Here is a 17,841-nt window from a genome sequence, read left to right as displayed (position 1 = left end):
GAAAAAAGAAGTTACAATACAGATTTCATGTCAAAGTATCACCTACCCAAAAAAGCACAAAATCTGAAACTAACTGGTGAAAAGCAGCTGAGAAGTAGTATGAATCAACTGCAAACTGTGGCGACAGGGAAATTCAACATGTTCTTAAGAAGTCCACTACAGCCCTGGTTCACCATGATCGCTGGATCAGAAACATTATTTCAAGAGTCAAGGAGTCATCTCCCCTACTTATTTTATTTATTTATTCAAATTTTGTTCTTGTGGGTGGTGGAGGGCGTAAGGGTTGAGAGGGGACGGTATCTGTGAATCCACCATCAAACGTAACAAAATATTTACTACAGATTCCAGCAAGGACCAGTGTCAGTTGTGTCAGTTTTTACTTTCATAAACTTAGGCGAATTTATGTGCGGCACACTATTACTCAGCTTCCCACCTTTTTCGAATACTTGTTCTGAACACTTCGCTGAAAACCAACTAATTGGACACAAGGTGACTTCTGTTTCCAAAGTCATGATTGCCAATATCAAATCATATCTATCACTGTCTCTTATAGTGCTGGAAGAACAGAAAATATATTAACTGGTGATGTTCAGTATGAACGAATAAGCGGGACAGGCAAATAAACTAGAATAAACAACAACAACAAATTACCACCACATCCCTCCCCCACCCAAAAGGCGAAGCCAATTCACTCGATACAGTCAAATAAAGCCACAAAACTTCAGCCAATGCTGGTCTGTGGCATTAAGTGTATTTTGTTTGTTTGTTTGTTTGCTGTCGTTTTTGTTTTGAAGTATTTCATAAACATCAGCATTAAATCTGTTTGCTGACCGTGCCCGAAGGAAATAAAAAGAATCCTCTGTGAGAAATTGGTGTTTCCTCTCTTCTCACAGCCCTCTTTCCCCATACCTGACCTGCTGCAGGCAAAAATGAAAGATCGGCGTGGAGCTGTGAGGGGAAACAAAAAAGCCTCGGTTTCAAAGGCTTTATTACCTCCCTTTGGTTTGCACCTCCTGAACGTCCTCAAAAAAGTGGGCTGGCAACACACACACACACACACACACACACACACACACACACACACAGAGAGAGAGAGAGAGAGAGAGAGAGAGAGAGAGATCATTGCTTGTTTGTTCCTTTGCTTTTCTGTCGTTGCTATTGCTGTTTTTCGCTTGTGTGTGTGTGTGTGTGTGTGTGTGTGTGTGTGTGTGTGTGTGTGTGTGTCTTTCATTGATACAGCATTACATCAGTTTTCTCTGTCATAATGTCCAGCATGGGGTTGTCCAAGAAGACCAGGAAGATAACATGTCAACATACTCAAAGGGTGAGTGAAAGAGAGAGAAAGACAGAGAAAGACAGAGACAGAGAGAGACAGAGAAAGGCAGAGAGAGACAGAGAGAGATGGACAGGGGCAGACAGACAGAGAAAGATAGACAGAGACAGAGACGGACAGATCACTAACAGAAACAGAGAGCTCAGAACTGTTATCGTATGGTCACCAACCTATATATGTTTCGTTATTTGCGTTGGACTCCCCCCCCCCCTCCCTCACATACACACAAACCAAACCATGAGCCAGAGAGAAAGCTTGAGACAGACACAGACAGAGACAGACAGACAGAGACAGACAGAAAGAGACGGAGACCGCAGAAAAAAAGAGAAAAAAAGAGAGAACACAGCCACACAAAACAGATCAGAAAAGGAAGAGCGAAACCATTATCCTCACCCATCTAAAACGACGCCGACGACGACACACAAAAACCCTACGCATCCGTCCAACCTCAACACTCATCTCCTAGACTTATCATCCGCCAGACCATGAGCCACGGCCAAGTGGCTGGAATAGGAGTCCCGCCGATAGAACTGATGGCCGCACACCGCACATGTCAGGTGGGGGGTGCCCTCGCACTTCCGCCGGTGTCGCAGCATGCTGACGCTGTGAGCGAACGTCTTGCCGCAATTACGACACGCTGACCGTGACAGGCCGCCACCGCTGCCGCTGTTGTGGGATCTGGGTCGGGGCGTTCGGAAAAAGCCCGGAAAACCCCTTGCGCCAGCTGAGTCCTGTCTGTAGGGCTGATGATGATGGTGGTAAGAGGAGCGCATCATCCGAGGTGTCATATTGGGTGGAATCGGTCTGCCTAAAGGGTCTGGAAGACTGCTGTGTCCTCGACTTCGAGAATCGGTGCTCATTAACATGGGATAGGCTGTGGAGGAAAAAAACAACAATGCGTTAGCGTAGATTAGAAGAATAAAAATAAAAATTAAAAAAAAAGGGACTGGCGTGTTATGAGTTTTCACATACTCATTTTTTTCTCTCTTCAAAACACAGCTTCCAATTAATTTATTAGCTTGGTTTACCCACTTTTGCTTCTTTGATTCCTACACAGAAGAAAAGAAAAGTAATGTCCAACAGTCTCTTCCAGCCACTGTCAGCTCAAACCAAGGAGCGAAAGAGAAAAGGTTTTGATTTGGAAGAATACTTAAATTAAACGAAGGGCAAGAAAACATTTCAATATTTCTGAAAGACGCTCTGCTTCAGTCCGCCCCATATCCTCATACAGACATCGGATCAGTGAATTCATATCCACTGTGTCGAGGGGTCGGCACAGGTAAAATGGCACATTCCTCTCCTTCCACCGTTTTACCTTCCATCACCAAAGTCGGGAGCCCACTGGACACCTGGGTGGAGAGAGGAAAGTCAGAGAACAGTCCGTGCCAAATCGGGGCCTCGAACCAGTGAACACCGGATTAGAAGTACAACGCCTAACTAAATCTGCCTCAAGGGATAAGACGGCATTCAAATGTCTCTGAGGTATGATCTGTCTGTCCGTGCACCTCGTCAGGGATGCACAACGCTGGACTGTAACCACGCCATGCGGTGGCCATTTCGTCCTGTGGGTATTCATCACTGAGCATGTGATCCCTGAATGCCAGGGGTGCGCTGCATGAGAGACTTTGCAGCGCTAAGGTTGCTTGACGCTGAAATATTTCCTTAGTCTACGCTGATTCCATTAGGAAAATCCTTAACGCTGAACAAAATTAGCGCTGCTAAGATTTTTTGTGGACTCAACCAAGGAGTGGGGAAAAACCTCCAACACAAGCCAAACACAGCTCCTCAAAAACGGGACGGAGAACAACCTCACATGTGCCAGATTGTCCGACACCATTTCCTTTCACAGCACCTGTTCCTTCCACTCCTCTGTTGAAGACTCTAAGCTGGTAAGAATTACTGATGATTTAGTTTATTTCTTTATAGTTTCCATTTGTGACATGCAGGTCCTGGTAGGTTGATGCTACAATTATGGATGAGGTGGGTGGGGCGGAGGGTGGGGGAGATTTATTTCTCAGTCTTTACATTAAAAAAATTTTTATTTTATTTTTAGTCTTGGTTTGTAAAAGGTATCTAATATTTTCATGGACTTGTAATAGCATATAATTACGCGCATCTAATATCCTTCTAGCTGAATGTCTTTTTTAACATGTATGTTTGCCTTTTCTTTTAACTGCTAAAGAATTGTTTTCATTAATTTTACAGACAGCTACGATAAGAGAACAAATATATCGTCCCCATCACTTTGAGCCTACGGGAACAAATGAACAGAAATAAAGATGGGGTTGTCCCTTTTTTTCCGTCTGATAAAAATTACTCATCAGACTAACAAAAAAGTATAATAAAAATGTTAGTGGAATACAGGACCTGGCATTTACCACCAAGCTGTCTGTCTAGTTTTTGCAAGAATACCCCGTGTATCTGCTGATAAACTGATTCTCACAGTTCTTTTCAAGTTATTATTTTACTGTCCCTGAAGTAAGCAAATTACCTGTTTTATTGTTTGTTTTTTCTCACTTTTTTTTCACATAAGCGATACCAGTCCATTTAGATACCTGTGACTACCGAAGGATCCAAACCCAGGACATTTAATCGAGGCGATTTGTGTGTGTGTGTGTGTGTGTGTGTGTGTGTGAACACAAAGGTGTAACAGCAGATGATCATGGTGACCACTGTTGAAAACACAGTGAGCCATTATACGAATCAGGCTGTATTAACAGTGGAAATTTTTAGCACCACAAATTCGAGGTATTAGCCGGTCTACATTTAGAGCGGAAGAAATGGGAAGTACTTAGCGCTTAACTTATTTTTGTGGGTGCTTTCAATTGTACAGAGTTGCTCCATAGAAAACAATCCACGTTTCACAACACAAGCTATGTCAAGAAGCTGCATTAGATGTTTGAAAACGCAGTGACATAACTCAGAAAAGATGTCACATAACTGCATACACCAATCCACTGACCACGCACTGAAAACTGACAGGAAACAAGACCTGCGTTGTTACACAACATGCTCTGTTGTGTGTGTGTGTGTGTGTGTGTGTGTAACATAAAAAAAAATCACTGGAAGTTTCCGTTTCAGTTTCAAGGATATGTGAAACCATGATGACTGATCAACACCATATCTTCCTTGACAAAAGAAAACAAGAGTAGATGCCTGACTACATAAACCCAAAGTGCTGGTCTGGCCTCGTTGTAAAGTTCACTGAAATGATATGCATACACATGCACACACCTCTGGTTGAAAACGAAGTCCAGTCTGAACTCTACTGACTGATGTGAACCACACTGACCAGTCACACGATCTTCTTCCCATTCTGCCCCGGAATTCTTGACCTGGTTCATAAGTCACGTCCCCCTCTTCCTTTCAAATAATCAAACAAAGACAGCCATTATTCTGATAAAGTAGGCCAAGGACGCAGAGTCAAACTACGAAGGCAACAAATGAGCTATCATTGAGCAAAAACATGTCTGTTCCTTAAAATGTTGTCTGATATCAGCACCTTCCCATTCCGCTGCTCACAATGCAGACCGGAAGTGGGCTTGTTTTTTTTTGTGGTGGTCTTCAAAATCATGGCTCATGACATCGGCAACTCACCAACTTCTGATGCATGATTATGATTGTTTGTTGTTGTTTTGGCGTGTGTGTCTGTTTGTGTGTGTGTGTGAATGTGTGAGCACATGCGTGCATGTGTCAATGTAAGCCTGATAAAGCAAGGAGACAGAAAGGAACCTTGACTGCGTGTGCTGTGCGCTGATGTACATGACTGTGTGAGTGACTATGTGCAAGTGAGAGCACGTGGTACATGACCTGTTGCGAAACGGGCCATTGGCAAAGCGGACACATAGTAAAGTGGACTTGTGTCGTAGTGGTACGGACCCGATGACACAAAATATAGCTGTAAAGGAGGCAGGGGACAGTGTTGATGAAATAGCCACAGTGTTGATGAAATAGCCACACACACACACACACACACACACAGATATATATATATATATATATATATATATATATATATATCATGGGCCACGCTTCTTTTTTATTATCATTTTAAACACCCATTTTCATGGTTATTTCTTCAACAGCCAGCAGGCGTAATCTGATTGTGTAAAACGAAGATGTCAAATCCACGGCACTATCTTGACATAGATTGTTCTCAAGGCAGGCAGCTCGTACAGATCAGAATAAAGCAGACGCTGGATTCTAAATTTCCTTTTTCCAAAAGCCCATCATAACCCGCCAAAAGCAACAGCAATTAGTGGCATCAACATTTCTTTAACGAGGGAAGTTGAACAAGCAAAATCATGCCTTATTAATATCCAGCCCTTAAGACGGATAATTTTTTTCTCTGTTTTTAAAAGAAACTAATACTATAACAAGAAAAGACAAATGCAGTTGAGAGAGAGAGAGAGAGAGAGAGAGAGAGAGAGAGGTCAATACCAGACAGATAGAAAGACAAGCAGGAACCTAACTAAAGATTTACAAATCCAGGAACACAGTACGACGAAGCACTTTCATTTTGTGACGCTTTATTTTTTATGATGCTTTTACACAACCTGCCTAACATTCCATTCAACGGCAGTTCACTCTCTCAAATCACATCTCGGAAGATACGCGTCAGTTTCAGACTTGTGAAAGGTGTATGTTCTGTATGTAAAAAGAACAATAAGAAATGAATTAAACCGAATTCTATTCAATGAGGGAAGCGAAATAAGCATGGACATGCTGTTTTACATCCAGCTCTCAGTGAAAAAAGAGAGATGGGGAGAAGAGGAAGAAGCAGAAGAAGAAGAAAAAAAAGTAGTGGAAAAAGAAAAACAAGGAGAGAGAGAGAGAGAGAGAGAGAGAGAGAGAGAGAGAAGCTGCAAAAGTGTTCAAATCTGACTCTCTCTACAAACGTCATACAAAGATGTACAAAAATCTATATGGCTTGACATAATCCACCTCACATGACAACACTATGCACTTTGACACTGCCTAATGTTAAACCGACTCCCACACACACAACCTGCCACATCACACGGACAACAATTTTACCCAAATTAAAGTTCCCTGAATGAATAAACCAACCAAACAAAAACAAAAAAAATCAACCCTGCAAAATTGCAGTGGATATGACAGCTTTGAAAACACCAGTCTTTGAGCCATATTTATGACATCAACAATATACATAACTTTATTGTTCATACGCTAATTCCCAAAGAAAGATTCTGTGGGGGAAGAACTGACAGAAACCAGCTGCAAAGCAAGCTGATACAGATGACCACCTTTTTTCATTGTCTCAGCCCCAGGCATTTGGAGTTTTCAGTTTCAGTTTCTCCGAGAAGCGTCACTGTATTCAACAAATCGATATAAGCTATACCGTATCTGCTACACAGCTGCCTGACAAAGAGCAAAGCCCAACGCGCTTTGTCAGGCCTTGAGTGTATGCAAATACATATGTGTACATGTCAGAGTGGATTTCTTCTACCAAATTCTGCCAGCGGACAACACTTATGTTGCCATGGGTTCTTTCAATACGCCAAGTGCATGCTGCACACGGGACTCCGGTTTATCGTTTCATCCAAATGGATAGACGCTCAGTTTGATTTCCAGTAAAACTTGAGAGAAAGGGCGAGACGGGGATCGAACCCAGACCGTCACGGACATTGTATTGGCAGAAAAAGCGTCTTAACCATTCTGCCACCTTCCTCCGTTGAGACAGAATGAATGGTTTGATAAATCAACTTATAGAACACGCCAGGCCATCCAAAACATATACACACAGCATCGAAACTGGAAACAGCTACTGTTCTTCGGCAGATCTGACAGTGACAAATCATGTGAACCCTGTTTTGTTTTCCTATTAATTAAAAGAAGGACACCACTTCTGCTTTTATGCACTCTGTTTCATTATCCACAAATCTGGCCCCTACCCCCAACTTTTCTTCAAGCGTGTTTAAAAAGTCACCACTTTTTTCTGTGAACACTCTCTTTAAACAAAAAACAACAAACAAAAAACCACCAAACTCAAACAGCTTGGCCCATGAATGCTGCGAGACGAAACTCGAACAAGACACCACTAATCATCGTTCAGTGTTTCCAGCCTCCTCCTCTCCCTGACCTGCTTCCCCCTGCTCCTCCTCCCTCTCCTCAGTGTGTGACAGAGCAGTCCAGGCGGGAGTGCTTCTTCTCCAGGTGTTCCTTGTAGCGGTCACGGCGGTGGAAGAGCTGGCCGCACTCCGGACAGGCCAGGTGGAAGTTGCCCTCGCACTTCTTGCGATGCCGACACAGGTTGGTGCGGTGAACAAACGACCGCCCGCACCTCACGCACACAAACCTTCGGTGAGGGTCATACTCCGCGAAATACACTGCAACGGGAGAAAGGGGTTTCAATGATTTGGGTTGGAGGGTGTAATAACCAAAAAACAAAACAGAAAACAAAAAAAGATATAATAATAATAATAAGATGTGGGTGGCGAGGGCGTTGAGGAGGGTGGGGATGGGGTTGGAAGCGGTAAATAAATACCAGCAGTTAATTTGCACAATATCACAGTAATGGGATTAAAATTTTTTTTGCATGTCTTATTCAATGTACAGCTGCAGAAGTAACTCAGTTATCAGATGACTACTGTGCCATTGTCTGCACATCGTCTCTTTTTGCTCACATACATATCACTTTTATGTCAAGAAAAGTAAGTTTTATATTGTTGTTTGATTGTGCAGGCCAAGTCTACTAAGCATCCCCTTTTCCCACACCCATCTTCATTCAAAATGAATGAGAAAACAATTGTAGCTGACAATTCAGGATTTTAAATTGGTAAGGAGAAAGTCCTTTTTAATCACTCTCTCTCTCTCTCTCTCTCTCACACACACACACACACACACACACACACATTGTTCATTCATTCTTTTACAGGCTACTGACCAGTTGACCTCCAAGCTAATACTGAGACTGAAAATCTGACCAAAATGGAGCCATACAAAATGTCATCAACATGCAGAGACACACTGCATAAAAGAAAAAGAATATAGCTGTTGAATTTGAACAAATGTTTATAAAAAAAAAAAATTAATGCTGACACTGAATCAGTCATAAAATAACCACCAAAAATGAGCCAGTCCATATGTATTACTGGAGTTTAAACAGTCCGAAGAAGGATAAAAAAATTTTTTTTTTAAGTTGCTGAATTTGAACCAATCGGAAAATACTGCCGAACTTGGACCAGTCCTAATGTACCGCTGAATGTGAAGCATTAAGAAGACAGCGCCAAATTTGGACCAGTCCTAATGTTCTGCTGAATGTGAAGCATTAAGAAGACAGCGCCAAATTTGGACCAGTCCTAATGTTCTGCTGAATGTGAAGCATTAAGAAGACAGCGCCAAATTTGGACCAGTCCTAATGTTCTGCTGAATTTGAGCCAGTCAGAAGACACTGCCAAATGTCTTGATCACTGATCTAAAAACAGAGTGCTTTTTAGGTCAGTGGCCATGATGCAATTGTGAATTTGAATCAACAACCAAGTGAAAGAACAATAGTGGAAGATTGAAAACTAGAATTTCAGTAACAGCACTGGGATGCAAATGCTTTCAAACTAAACCCGTTGCAATATAAATTCCATGAAATGCCAATGGAGAATATTATTATCATCTTTTCTTCTTTCTTCTTTTTTTTTAAACAAAAAGAACACTGTGCACACTGACATTCTGGATATTTTAATTGTTAAAGACACAACAGCAAAATGCAGTGGTTGTGTGAAATGAACAACCAATTCAAACTGAATATTTCAAAAACAAATATTTTGAAGAAGAAAAATGGGTACGATCTCAGCATTTGAATTTCTTACACATGAAAGGGGAACGTTCTTTGTCACTCAACCGTTTGTGTCTACTCATGGAAGAAGTAATATGTAACTGTATAGGTATGTCCGTAAATTTTGTATTTTCTTGCGAACTTAAAAAACAAAAAAAAAACAAAAAAAAACCCCACAAAAAAACAAACAAAAAAAACAACCAACAACAGGGAATGCATTTTGCAGCTGACACCTGTTATCCAAACCCAGTGACCTGTAACAGTCGATGCCAAGTTACAGATGCACTTGTGGCATTCATTGTCACATATATTGTAACACTTCTCTCTTCACTTCCTCTAACTCTTCATGTTTGTCAGTTTGACATTTTGACATGTTTGTCAGTCACTCTTGAACAGAAGGAATCCCTGTAGAGTTATCCATTACAAAAAAGAACAGAAAAAAGAGAGTTCACAAGAATGCCTATCAGTCTTGATTACCAGTACGAAATTTTACACACAAAAAAACAAAACAAAAAAACAACAACACAAAACATTCTACTTATTTCCTTCTTCTTTTTTGACGATTGACGACCATCTGTAAAGAAATAATTTCCGACGTTCTGGAGAACTGTATAATGTCAGACGATTCCTATGTCACCATTTCTACTCTGAACACATACGTTGGCGTTCAGGGAATGATGCAGGAAACGTACTCCGTGAAAACAAGTTGTTGTTTTGTTTTGGGGGGGTTGAGGTGGAGGTGGGGGATGGAATGATTCAGTACTTTCTGAAGAAGGTCCCTTTCATCTCGTCAAACTTTCCGTGTTTGCTCTGCAGATGCTCCTGATAACGATCGCGGCGATGGAAGCGTCTGTCGCAGTGAGGGCAGGAGAGATAGTAGTTGCCCTCGCACTTCCTCCTGTGTCGGATAAGACTGGGCTGATGCACAAAGCGCTTGCCGCAATACATGCACGGGAAGCCTGGCCAGTCCCGGCGACTCTGGGCGCCCAGAATGCCCAGGCGAAAGACCATGTCAGTTCCCCAGAACTCTGGAAAACAACAGAAAGCGTGTTGGATCCGATCATCAAAGATCATTCAGTTATTATGGAGAGAAAGCTGGGCTTAGAAGGCAAGTCAGCATGTTTCTCTGGAAAACAGAATCACTAGGTCTGATCATCAAAGCTCATTTTATTGTTTGGAAGGAAAGTTCAGCTTAGTCGTCAGTAGGTTTCTTCTGGAGAACAGAAGTACTAGGTCTGATCATCAGGGTTCTTTTGTTGTTGCTGGGTTGTTGTTTTTTTGTTTTGTTTTGTTTTTTTACAAGAAATAATTTCTGGGTGGAGAAGCACTGCTGAGATTTTGTTAATGTCTTGTTTATTTAAGTTTATTTTCTTTCTCCCTGTTTTTGGAGGTCGTGTGGGGTGGGATGAGTAATTTTTCATTTTATTGACATACCTGCTGTGGCTTCACACCAATAAAACAAACGTTTTCATTTATTTGTTTTTGATTTCCTTTCAGTGATCTTCGTTTAAATTTTGGTTTGGATCAAAAAGAGTTAAGTAAATTATTCTACAACTATTTTTTTTTTATAAGTTTTTTTTATTTTATTTTTATTTTATTTTATAGATTTATGTCGTGTCTACGCTGTTTGTTGTGTTCGCTGATTCTGCCATATTTAGCAGCAGTTTAAAAACGCACGACAGTAAAGCTGAAGGTAATAGACATTGTAATGATAAAGGACAGTATTCATGATTTAGCTGGATATCACTTGTATACATCAGAACCATTAACATCTGCACAAACAGGACCCTGAGAGGTAAGGGCATATAAGTGCTGAATGTCTGTTCAGTATCTCCCTGTTTTAAGCCTGGTCAAGAATATGTTAATACAAATGTCTGTCACCGGCCGGAGACCTCCAACCCAGACAAACATCCAGGACTCATCCCCTCGAGCAATGCAACCTCCACTGAACGAACAACTCCACTCGGCCTTCATCGGCTTTCTTATTACTGGTCATAAGCTATAGCCAGCACGGAACTGTTGTATACTATGCACTGTCCCATAAGTACTGTGATCAGCCACAGTGAACTCCTATAATTACAATCTTCATTTCGCTAAAAAGATAAATTCATTTCCCCAAAGATGAAGTATGGATGTCTACAAGCCGAACATTTTTTTTAATTGATAAATTCTTAAAATGGTTATTGAGGCAATCTCCTCAGTGACATACAGTATTTACAGTGTTTATTTGTGAGAGGTATATACAGGTGCCCCATTATAGTGTGTTCAGTTGAAGAATGTAAAACAAAACACTATAACCATCCACTCTATCAAATACCTGCAAAAAGCTGTGGAACTGGAAACATTGACAGCACTCAAGATGATCCTTCGCGGAGTCCGTTCCACACACACAAAAATGTTCCCTTGAACCATACAGTGACAATAATACATGCAGCTGGAAACACGCGTCTCAAAGACTGGACAAGAAAATGTGATGACAACGTGAGGAGACCTTGCTCTTCCAACATCCAACAATTTTGAACTATCAGACCACTGTGTGGAAAGTAAAACATTAGGGTATAAACCAACTGCAGCGGTCAAATATTGGTGAGAGATATGGGATATATTATCAAAAATTTGTATGGGAAAAAAACACCAAAAACCCTAAGACTCGTCCCTCAAACAACGTAAACGTCACCGAACCAAGACCAGAACCCTAACAATTTGACCTTAAATGTTTTTTGCCAATACACAGTCAAACTCCACTTACTGGCGAAACCAAAACTGTTGGTAAGATGGGAACCTGCTGAGAAGGCGATCTGTCACATGTATAAACTTCAGACCATGAGTAACTTGTTTGTACATTTCTCTTTTTCATACATGTTTTCAAAACGGTCTCCACTTGATCTTTAGTTAATCCAGTGAAGAGACTATGCTGCAAACTTTTAAGTGTGAACAGAGGAGTAGTCAGCATTTCCATATGGGAAATGCGCAATGCTAAAGATCGCGTTGACGACAACATTGTGCAGGAATGTTCGAAACATTTGAATCATTGTGACTTTTATCACCGCCTTTCTTTCTCTTTGTAGATTTGTCTGGATGTTTACGAGAACCATCTGCCAGCAATCTCGTCACGAGGTAAGAGAGACAGAGATCAAGATGACAGTGGGGTAAAACAAGTTCAGTAAACAACTCTCCCTTCAATAAGAAATGACTTTACGAAAATATATCATTGTATATCATTAAAACACACCCACACACACATATATCCACATCCACCCACACATATACACATTACATATCATAAAGAGAGAGAGAGAGAGAGAGAGAGAGAGAGAGAGAGAGAGAGAGAGAGAGAGAGAGAGGAGAATAATATAAATCATATATATATATTTTTTTTAATTAGAAAAAAAAAGCAAACACAGACATTTTTGTGACAACCTTTAAAAGATATTTATTCAGTATGTGACTGTACACAAACAAACATTGAAAATACACAATCACAACTATCTTCATGAATACATTCTGCTCACTGAATTTGTGACGGGTATTCACGTAGAGAGAGAGAGAGAGAGAGAGAGAGAGAGAGTGAATGAGTGAGTGAGTGAGTGAGTGTGTATGAGCACATGCATGTCTGAATGTGCATACCCCTACCTGCCTACATATGAGTACAAAGCAAGAAAAAAATCAAATTCCTGATTTAAAAAAAATAATAAAAAAATTAAGTACCACGCATGGAAAGAGAGACAACCAAATCCTACTTCGACCGTCAGCGAACTTGTCCCAACTGTGACAACACTTGTGAGTCAAACACCAGACTCTGACACTCTATGCTTCTGGTGTCACTGACATCATAAACACCCACAACAGACCTGTAAGACGTGTGTTAGTGGCATTAATATCTTGCTGTTGCAGTTAACATGAGTAAGACTAAAGGTCCCGTATGCTTTTACAGCCATCGGCGCAGTGAATTCATGTCCACTGTGTCTGGGGCTCGACATGGGAAGGTGAGGCCCAGTCCACTCACGGCATTCCCAAGGACACAATACCATGCCGAAATGTCTCACTGGTGAACACTGGATCAGAAATCAAAAGCTTTGCCGATTCTTCGACAGTGCCTCAGCAACCATTCTTTTATGGCAGTTTGCGGTTAATAACTAAACACTCTTGTACCTACACACAAGTCCAGCACATTTCAGGGAACATTATCTCCGCCCTTCTTGCTGTAAAAGTAAGAAAGCAACTCTACACTGTGCAAAACAATCTTCTGATTGTATGATTCTTTATCACATTATATGCAGATACAAACAGAACCATCAAAACATTGTTTAAAATCAACAACACTGAGACCAAGTCACCAAGAAACCAGTTTTCATAATTCACATTATACACAGATACAAACAGAACCATTAACAAATTGTTTAAAATCAACAACATTGAGACCAAGTCACCAAGAAACCAGTTTTCACAATTCACAAAACGAGGATACAGGAGGAAAATAACAGACACTACACACTGAAGAACACAATAATTTTTCTGTCAAGATGACAAACCGATGTTCATGTGCTTCATGCACTCAGCACATCTGAAAGAACTGAACACAACAAGGTAACTAGTTGACCTTCAGGAAATTCTTTAGTAGAAAAATCCAAAAAAGTAAAACTAATACATTTGCAGACAATGAGTAGGGGAATGGGGCGGAGGGATGGTGGCACTGGATTACGGCAACATGCTCTCTCCAAGGAGATCAGCCCCAATCCCACACCATCTGCTGTGCTCTGGCTGAAGCATGATACAACATAGTATCATGCAATTAAAAAAAATTAAATGCTCTGAGACACAAAAGAGAGAGACAGACAGAGACAGAGACCGAGAGAAGGGGTAAAGAGAGAGCATGAAGGGGGGGGGGGGGGGGGGGGGCAGATAGGCACAGAGAGAGAGAGAGAGAGGGGGGGGGGGACAAGACAAATTCATTTTTGAAGATGAAAAGCATCAGTGTGTTTGTTTTTTTTTGTGGGGGGTTTCTTTCTTTACCCAGTTCCTCCCAAGGAGTAGAGAATCAGCATTCACCAGACGTCACAACCAGACTGTCCATGGCACCTTCTGGCATTCTTCATTACACAAGCAGAAGGTGTCAAAAACACAGGTATCACAAACACAGGTGTTACTAACACAGGTATCACTAACCCCGGGAAGAAAACTGCATGGTACCAGCATTCTGTCCCCATCCCTTCAAACCCATCAGAAACGTCAGCAACGAAGCCACTGTCACATTCTGACTTGGTTTAAACAGCCCATGCCCGGAGTCTGACCCAAACTCAGCTAGCAAGGAAAAAATAATCTTGCTGCCTCAGTTATATTCAGATTTAATGTCGGTGCACAACCTAAGGTGTTTGCATGTGTCCACTGTGGATAACCATCCTGGGAAAATGAAGGAGGGACTGCGGTTGGAGACGTGGGTGTGGATGGATGGATACCAGACATTGGCATTTTTTTTTTCAAACTGAACCTAAACTATCAAGATAACAACAAATGAAGACGCGACAGTATGACTGATGATTTCTGATGGGTCGACAAAATGTAAGTCACAACGACAGTGAAGGAGTTCGACAATTTTACCAATAATGCAGAGGCACATTGTGATGCATGTGTTGGTATTTTAGTCTTACATTCTTCAACTAAATCGACCATGAGTCTCCACGGAGAAAGAGTGTTTTGAATGAACTGGTGACTTCTCGTAATATTATGTAATTTGATCAACTGAAAATATCTCAGTGTTGTTGTTCTGCATTTTTGGTCTGCAAGGATTTTCACTGGTATGCATATGCGCAAGTGGGTTTTTGACCTTATCAGCCTGCACTCCCTGACAAAGACAGCGTACCCAGTCCTACATAAAACCATAGATCATATCACCCCAGTAAGGAATGCTTCTGGAGACTGTCAAACGACATTCATGGCATGCTTGCTCTGCATGTGTTCCCGGTAGTGGTCACTGCGATAGTACATCTTGCTGCAGATGGGACACTGGTACTTGTACACCCCTTCGCACTTCTTCCTGTGCCGCAGCATGCTGTCGTACAGCTTGTACCGCCTGCCGCAGTTCCTGCACACATGGCGATAGCTGGGATCTGAACCGAAGGCCTGGGGGGCGTAGCGTACAGCCAGGTGGCGGTTTCTCCCTGACAAGTCTCCATGCTCATCTGAAAGCAGAACCGTCATGTGCCCGCACGTGAAATGCCCTGAAGCTGCACTGTTGATGCTGTATGAATCAAAGACATTCACTTCAGATATTACCATCGTGAATGAAACTGAATAACGACTGCCAATGATTAGCGTCCCGGAGAAATCCAAACTTGTTTCAAAAACTGAAAACAGCAAAATTATTTTGTTCCTAAACCCCCCCCCCCTTTCCCTCTCAGTCTCTGTAAAGTGGGCATTGAATTCATAACTGAAAGTTGACAGGGGATTTGCTTTCCATAGACAACCAAAGGAAGGATTCAAGGCCTGTGTTGATATGAAATCTCTGGTGAATTCAGTTGCTCCAATCTAGTTTTGTTTCTTAATTTGTTTATTTATTTCAACAAACCTATGGTAGGCTATGGCTATCATGGCCTGACCAGTGCGTTGGGTTAATGCGTAGGTCCGGCATCTGCTCCAGTTTGTGTGTGTGTGTGTGTGTGTGTGTGTGTGTGTGTGTGTGTGTGTTTCAACTATTTATTAAGCAGATGTGATGTAGTGAATATAGATCAGTCTCCATGCTTTTGATACACTGAAAATGAAACTCTACTCCTGTCGGAAGTCCTTTACCAAAGGACATGTGCCGGGAACAGAACAAGCACCAAGTGACATTCCTCTCATTTATGGCATCCTCCGGCCGGCAGGTCAGTACACTCATCGCTGACACGGCCACAGATAGAAACCTTAACCCCCATCGTCAACTCTGCTCCAAACACCTTGCAGGAACCCAGGGTTGAGACCGAGAAAAGATCAATACTCTGTAGAGACCAGAACAAACTACTGCTGTCTGGGCCAGCTGTAATCAATAGGACATTACTGGAATTGTGGTCCTTCTGCCTCCAGTGGTAGTCATCCAACCTCCGTATTAAAAAAAAAAAGGTTGGTGGGTGGGTGGAGGATGGGGAAAGGAGGCGTGGTGATGGCGGGTTGGGGGTGAAGGAGGCCACTGAAGCTGAAGGCGAAAATGTTTAAAACCAGAGATGATTCTCTCTCTTGAATTCACAAACAACATTGAAAACAACAACAACAAAAAACAACAACAACAACAACAAAACACACAAAAAAAAACCCAAAACAAACAAAAAAACCCAACACCACCACCCCCCCCTCCACACACACACACACACATAAATAGATTATGTTTAAAAATGGTCCTATTTTTCTCCGGTATGGCGCTCCCTCCCTCCCTCTCTCTCTCCTTCCCTCCCTCCCTCATTTTCTCTGGCTCTGTGTGTGTGTGTGTGTGTGTGTGTGTGTGTGTGTGTGTGTGTGTGTGTGTGCGCGCGTGCGCGCGCGTGCGTGCGTGCGTGCGTGTGTGTTAATGTTACTGGCCGATGCTCAGTGAAGGTCAGCCAACAGAATCCATTGAGGAATAACACATTATATTTTAACAACTCTTGTTCAAGTAACTGAGTAAAAACACACCATTACATACACTGAACAAAGTTCTTGGCTGCTCAAGGATGCAACTTTCTGATGACCAGTCCCAAGAAGCACCTAAAATGGATGATGACCTATTTTCCAGGATTCTACACTGGGTCACACTGCGAGGCGAGGACATGTTCAGTGTCCTCAACCCATGAACTGTGTATCATAAAGCATAAAATTTCCAGTCTTTACATGAAATATCGAATCAGTCTGTACATGAAATATCGAATAGGAAATATTTCACACACACACACACACACACACACACACACACACACACACACACACACACAGAGTGTATACTGCGATCGATTATTTCTGCTTCAGGTCGGGTTCCACCACCCCATGCTTGACAAACACGTGTTCACGGTACATGTCACGGCGGCAGTACATCTTGCCGCAGTCTCTACACGTGTACTTGAAGACCCCCTCGCACTTCTTGCGATGCCGCAACATGCTGTCAGCGTGGGCGTAGCGTTTGCCGCAGTTTCTGCACGCGTGCGGCAGACTTGGGTCATAACCCACGGCCGGAGGGGCACGGGGGTAGTGTGTTGGATGATATGGCAGGCTCAAGGACGCGTTAAAACCTGCAAACGGAACAGTGAATGACGCAATGACGCACCCACTCTTATGACTCTCCAGTGACACAATGACACACACTCTCAAGACTACCTACCCATTGACACGACACTCCCACTTTCATGAGTCCGCAATGACACACCCTCTTTCATGACTCCCCAATGAAGCACCCACGCTCATGACTCACCAATGACTCACCAACTTTCATCACTCCCCAAGCACTGCCATGACTGTCCAATAACGCACCCACTCTCTTGATGCACCTATTCTGTTGACTCCCCGATGACACACCCACTCTCTTGATGCACCTATTCTGTTGACTCCCCGATGACACACCCACTTTCTTGACTCCCCAACGACTCCATGACGCACCCATTCTATCGACTCCCCAATGACACAATGACGCACACACTCTCTTGACTATCAAGGACACAATGACGCAATACTCTCATGACTCCCCTATGACGCACACAATCTCTTAACTCCCAAACGA

The 17,841-nt window shown here is 42.3% G+C and overlaps 1 protein-coding gene across 10 annotated transcripts in view; it reads right to left on the bottom strand.

The window, feature by feature from the left end:
* LOC143293577 (uncharacterized) overlaps positions 1-17,841 on the bottom strand; it is a 139,358-nt gene that overhangs the window by 24,078 nt on the left and 97,439 nt on the right. The window contains exon 4 of one of the 10 annotated variants that reach the window (XR_013056788.1): positions 1,727-2,207. The exons of 6 other annotated variants lie outside the window; for them this stretch is intronic. Coding sequence is in view for 3 of the 4 variants with exons in the window: in XM_076604627.1 (XP_076460742.1) it covers positions 9,882-10,153 (272 nt within the window). In the remaining variant the exon portion in view is untranslated. Of the gene's footprint in view, positions 1-1,726; positions 2,208-5,890; positions 7,684-9,536; positions 10,154-14,833; positions 15,305-17,841 lie in introns of those variants that run through there. 3 more of the 10 variants (XM_076604634.1, XM_076604627.1, XM_076604628.1) reach the window with 3 other exon arrangements.

Source organism: Babylonia areolata, chromosome 19, assembly GCF_041734735.1.
Source record: "Babylonia areolata isolate BAREFJ2019XMU chromosome 19, ASM4173473v1, whole genome shotgun sequence".
Lineage (NCBI taxonomy): Eukaryota > Metazoa > Mollusca > Gastropoda > Neogastropoda > Buccinidae > Babylonia > Babylonia areolata.
The sequence above is the reverse complement of the archived record's forward strand: the minus strand, read 5'-3'. Positions and strand labels throughout refer to the sequence as shown.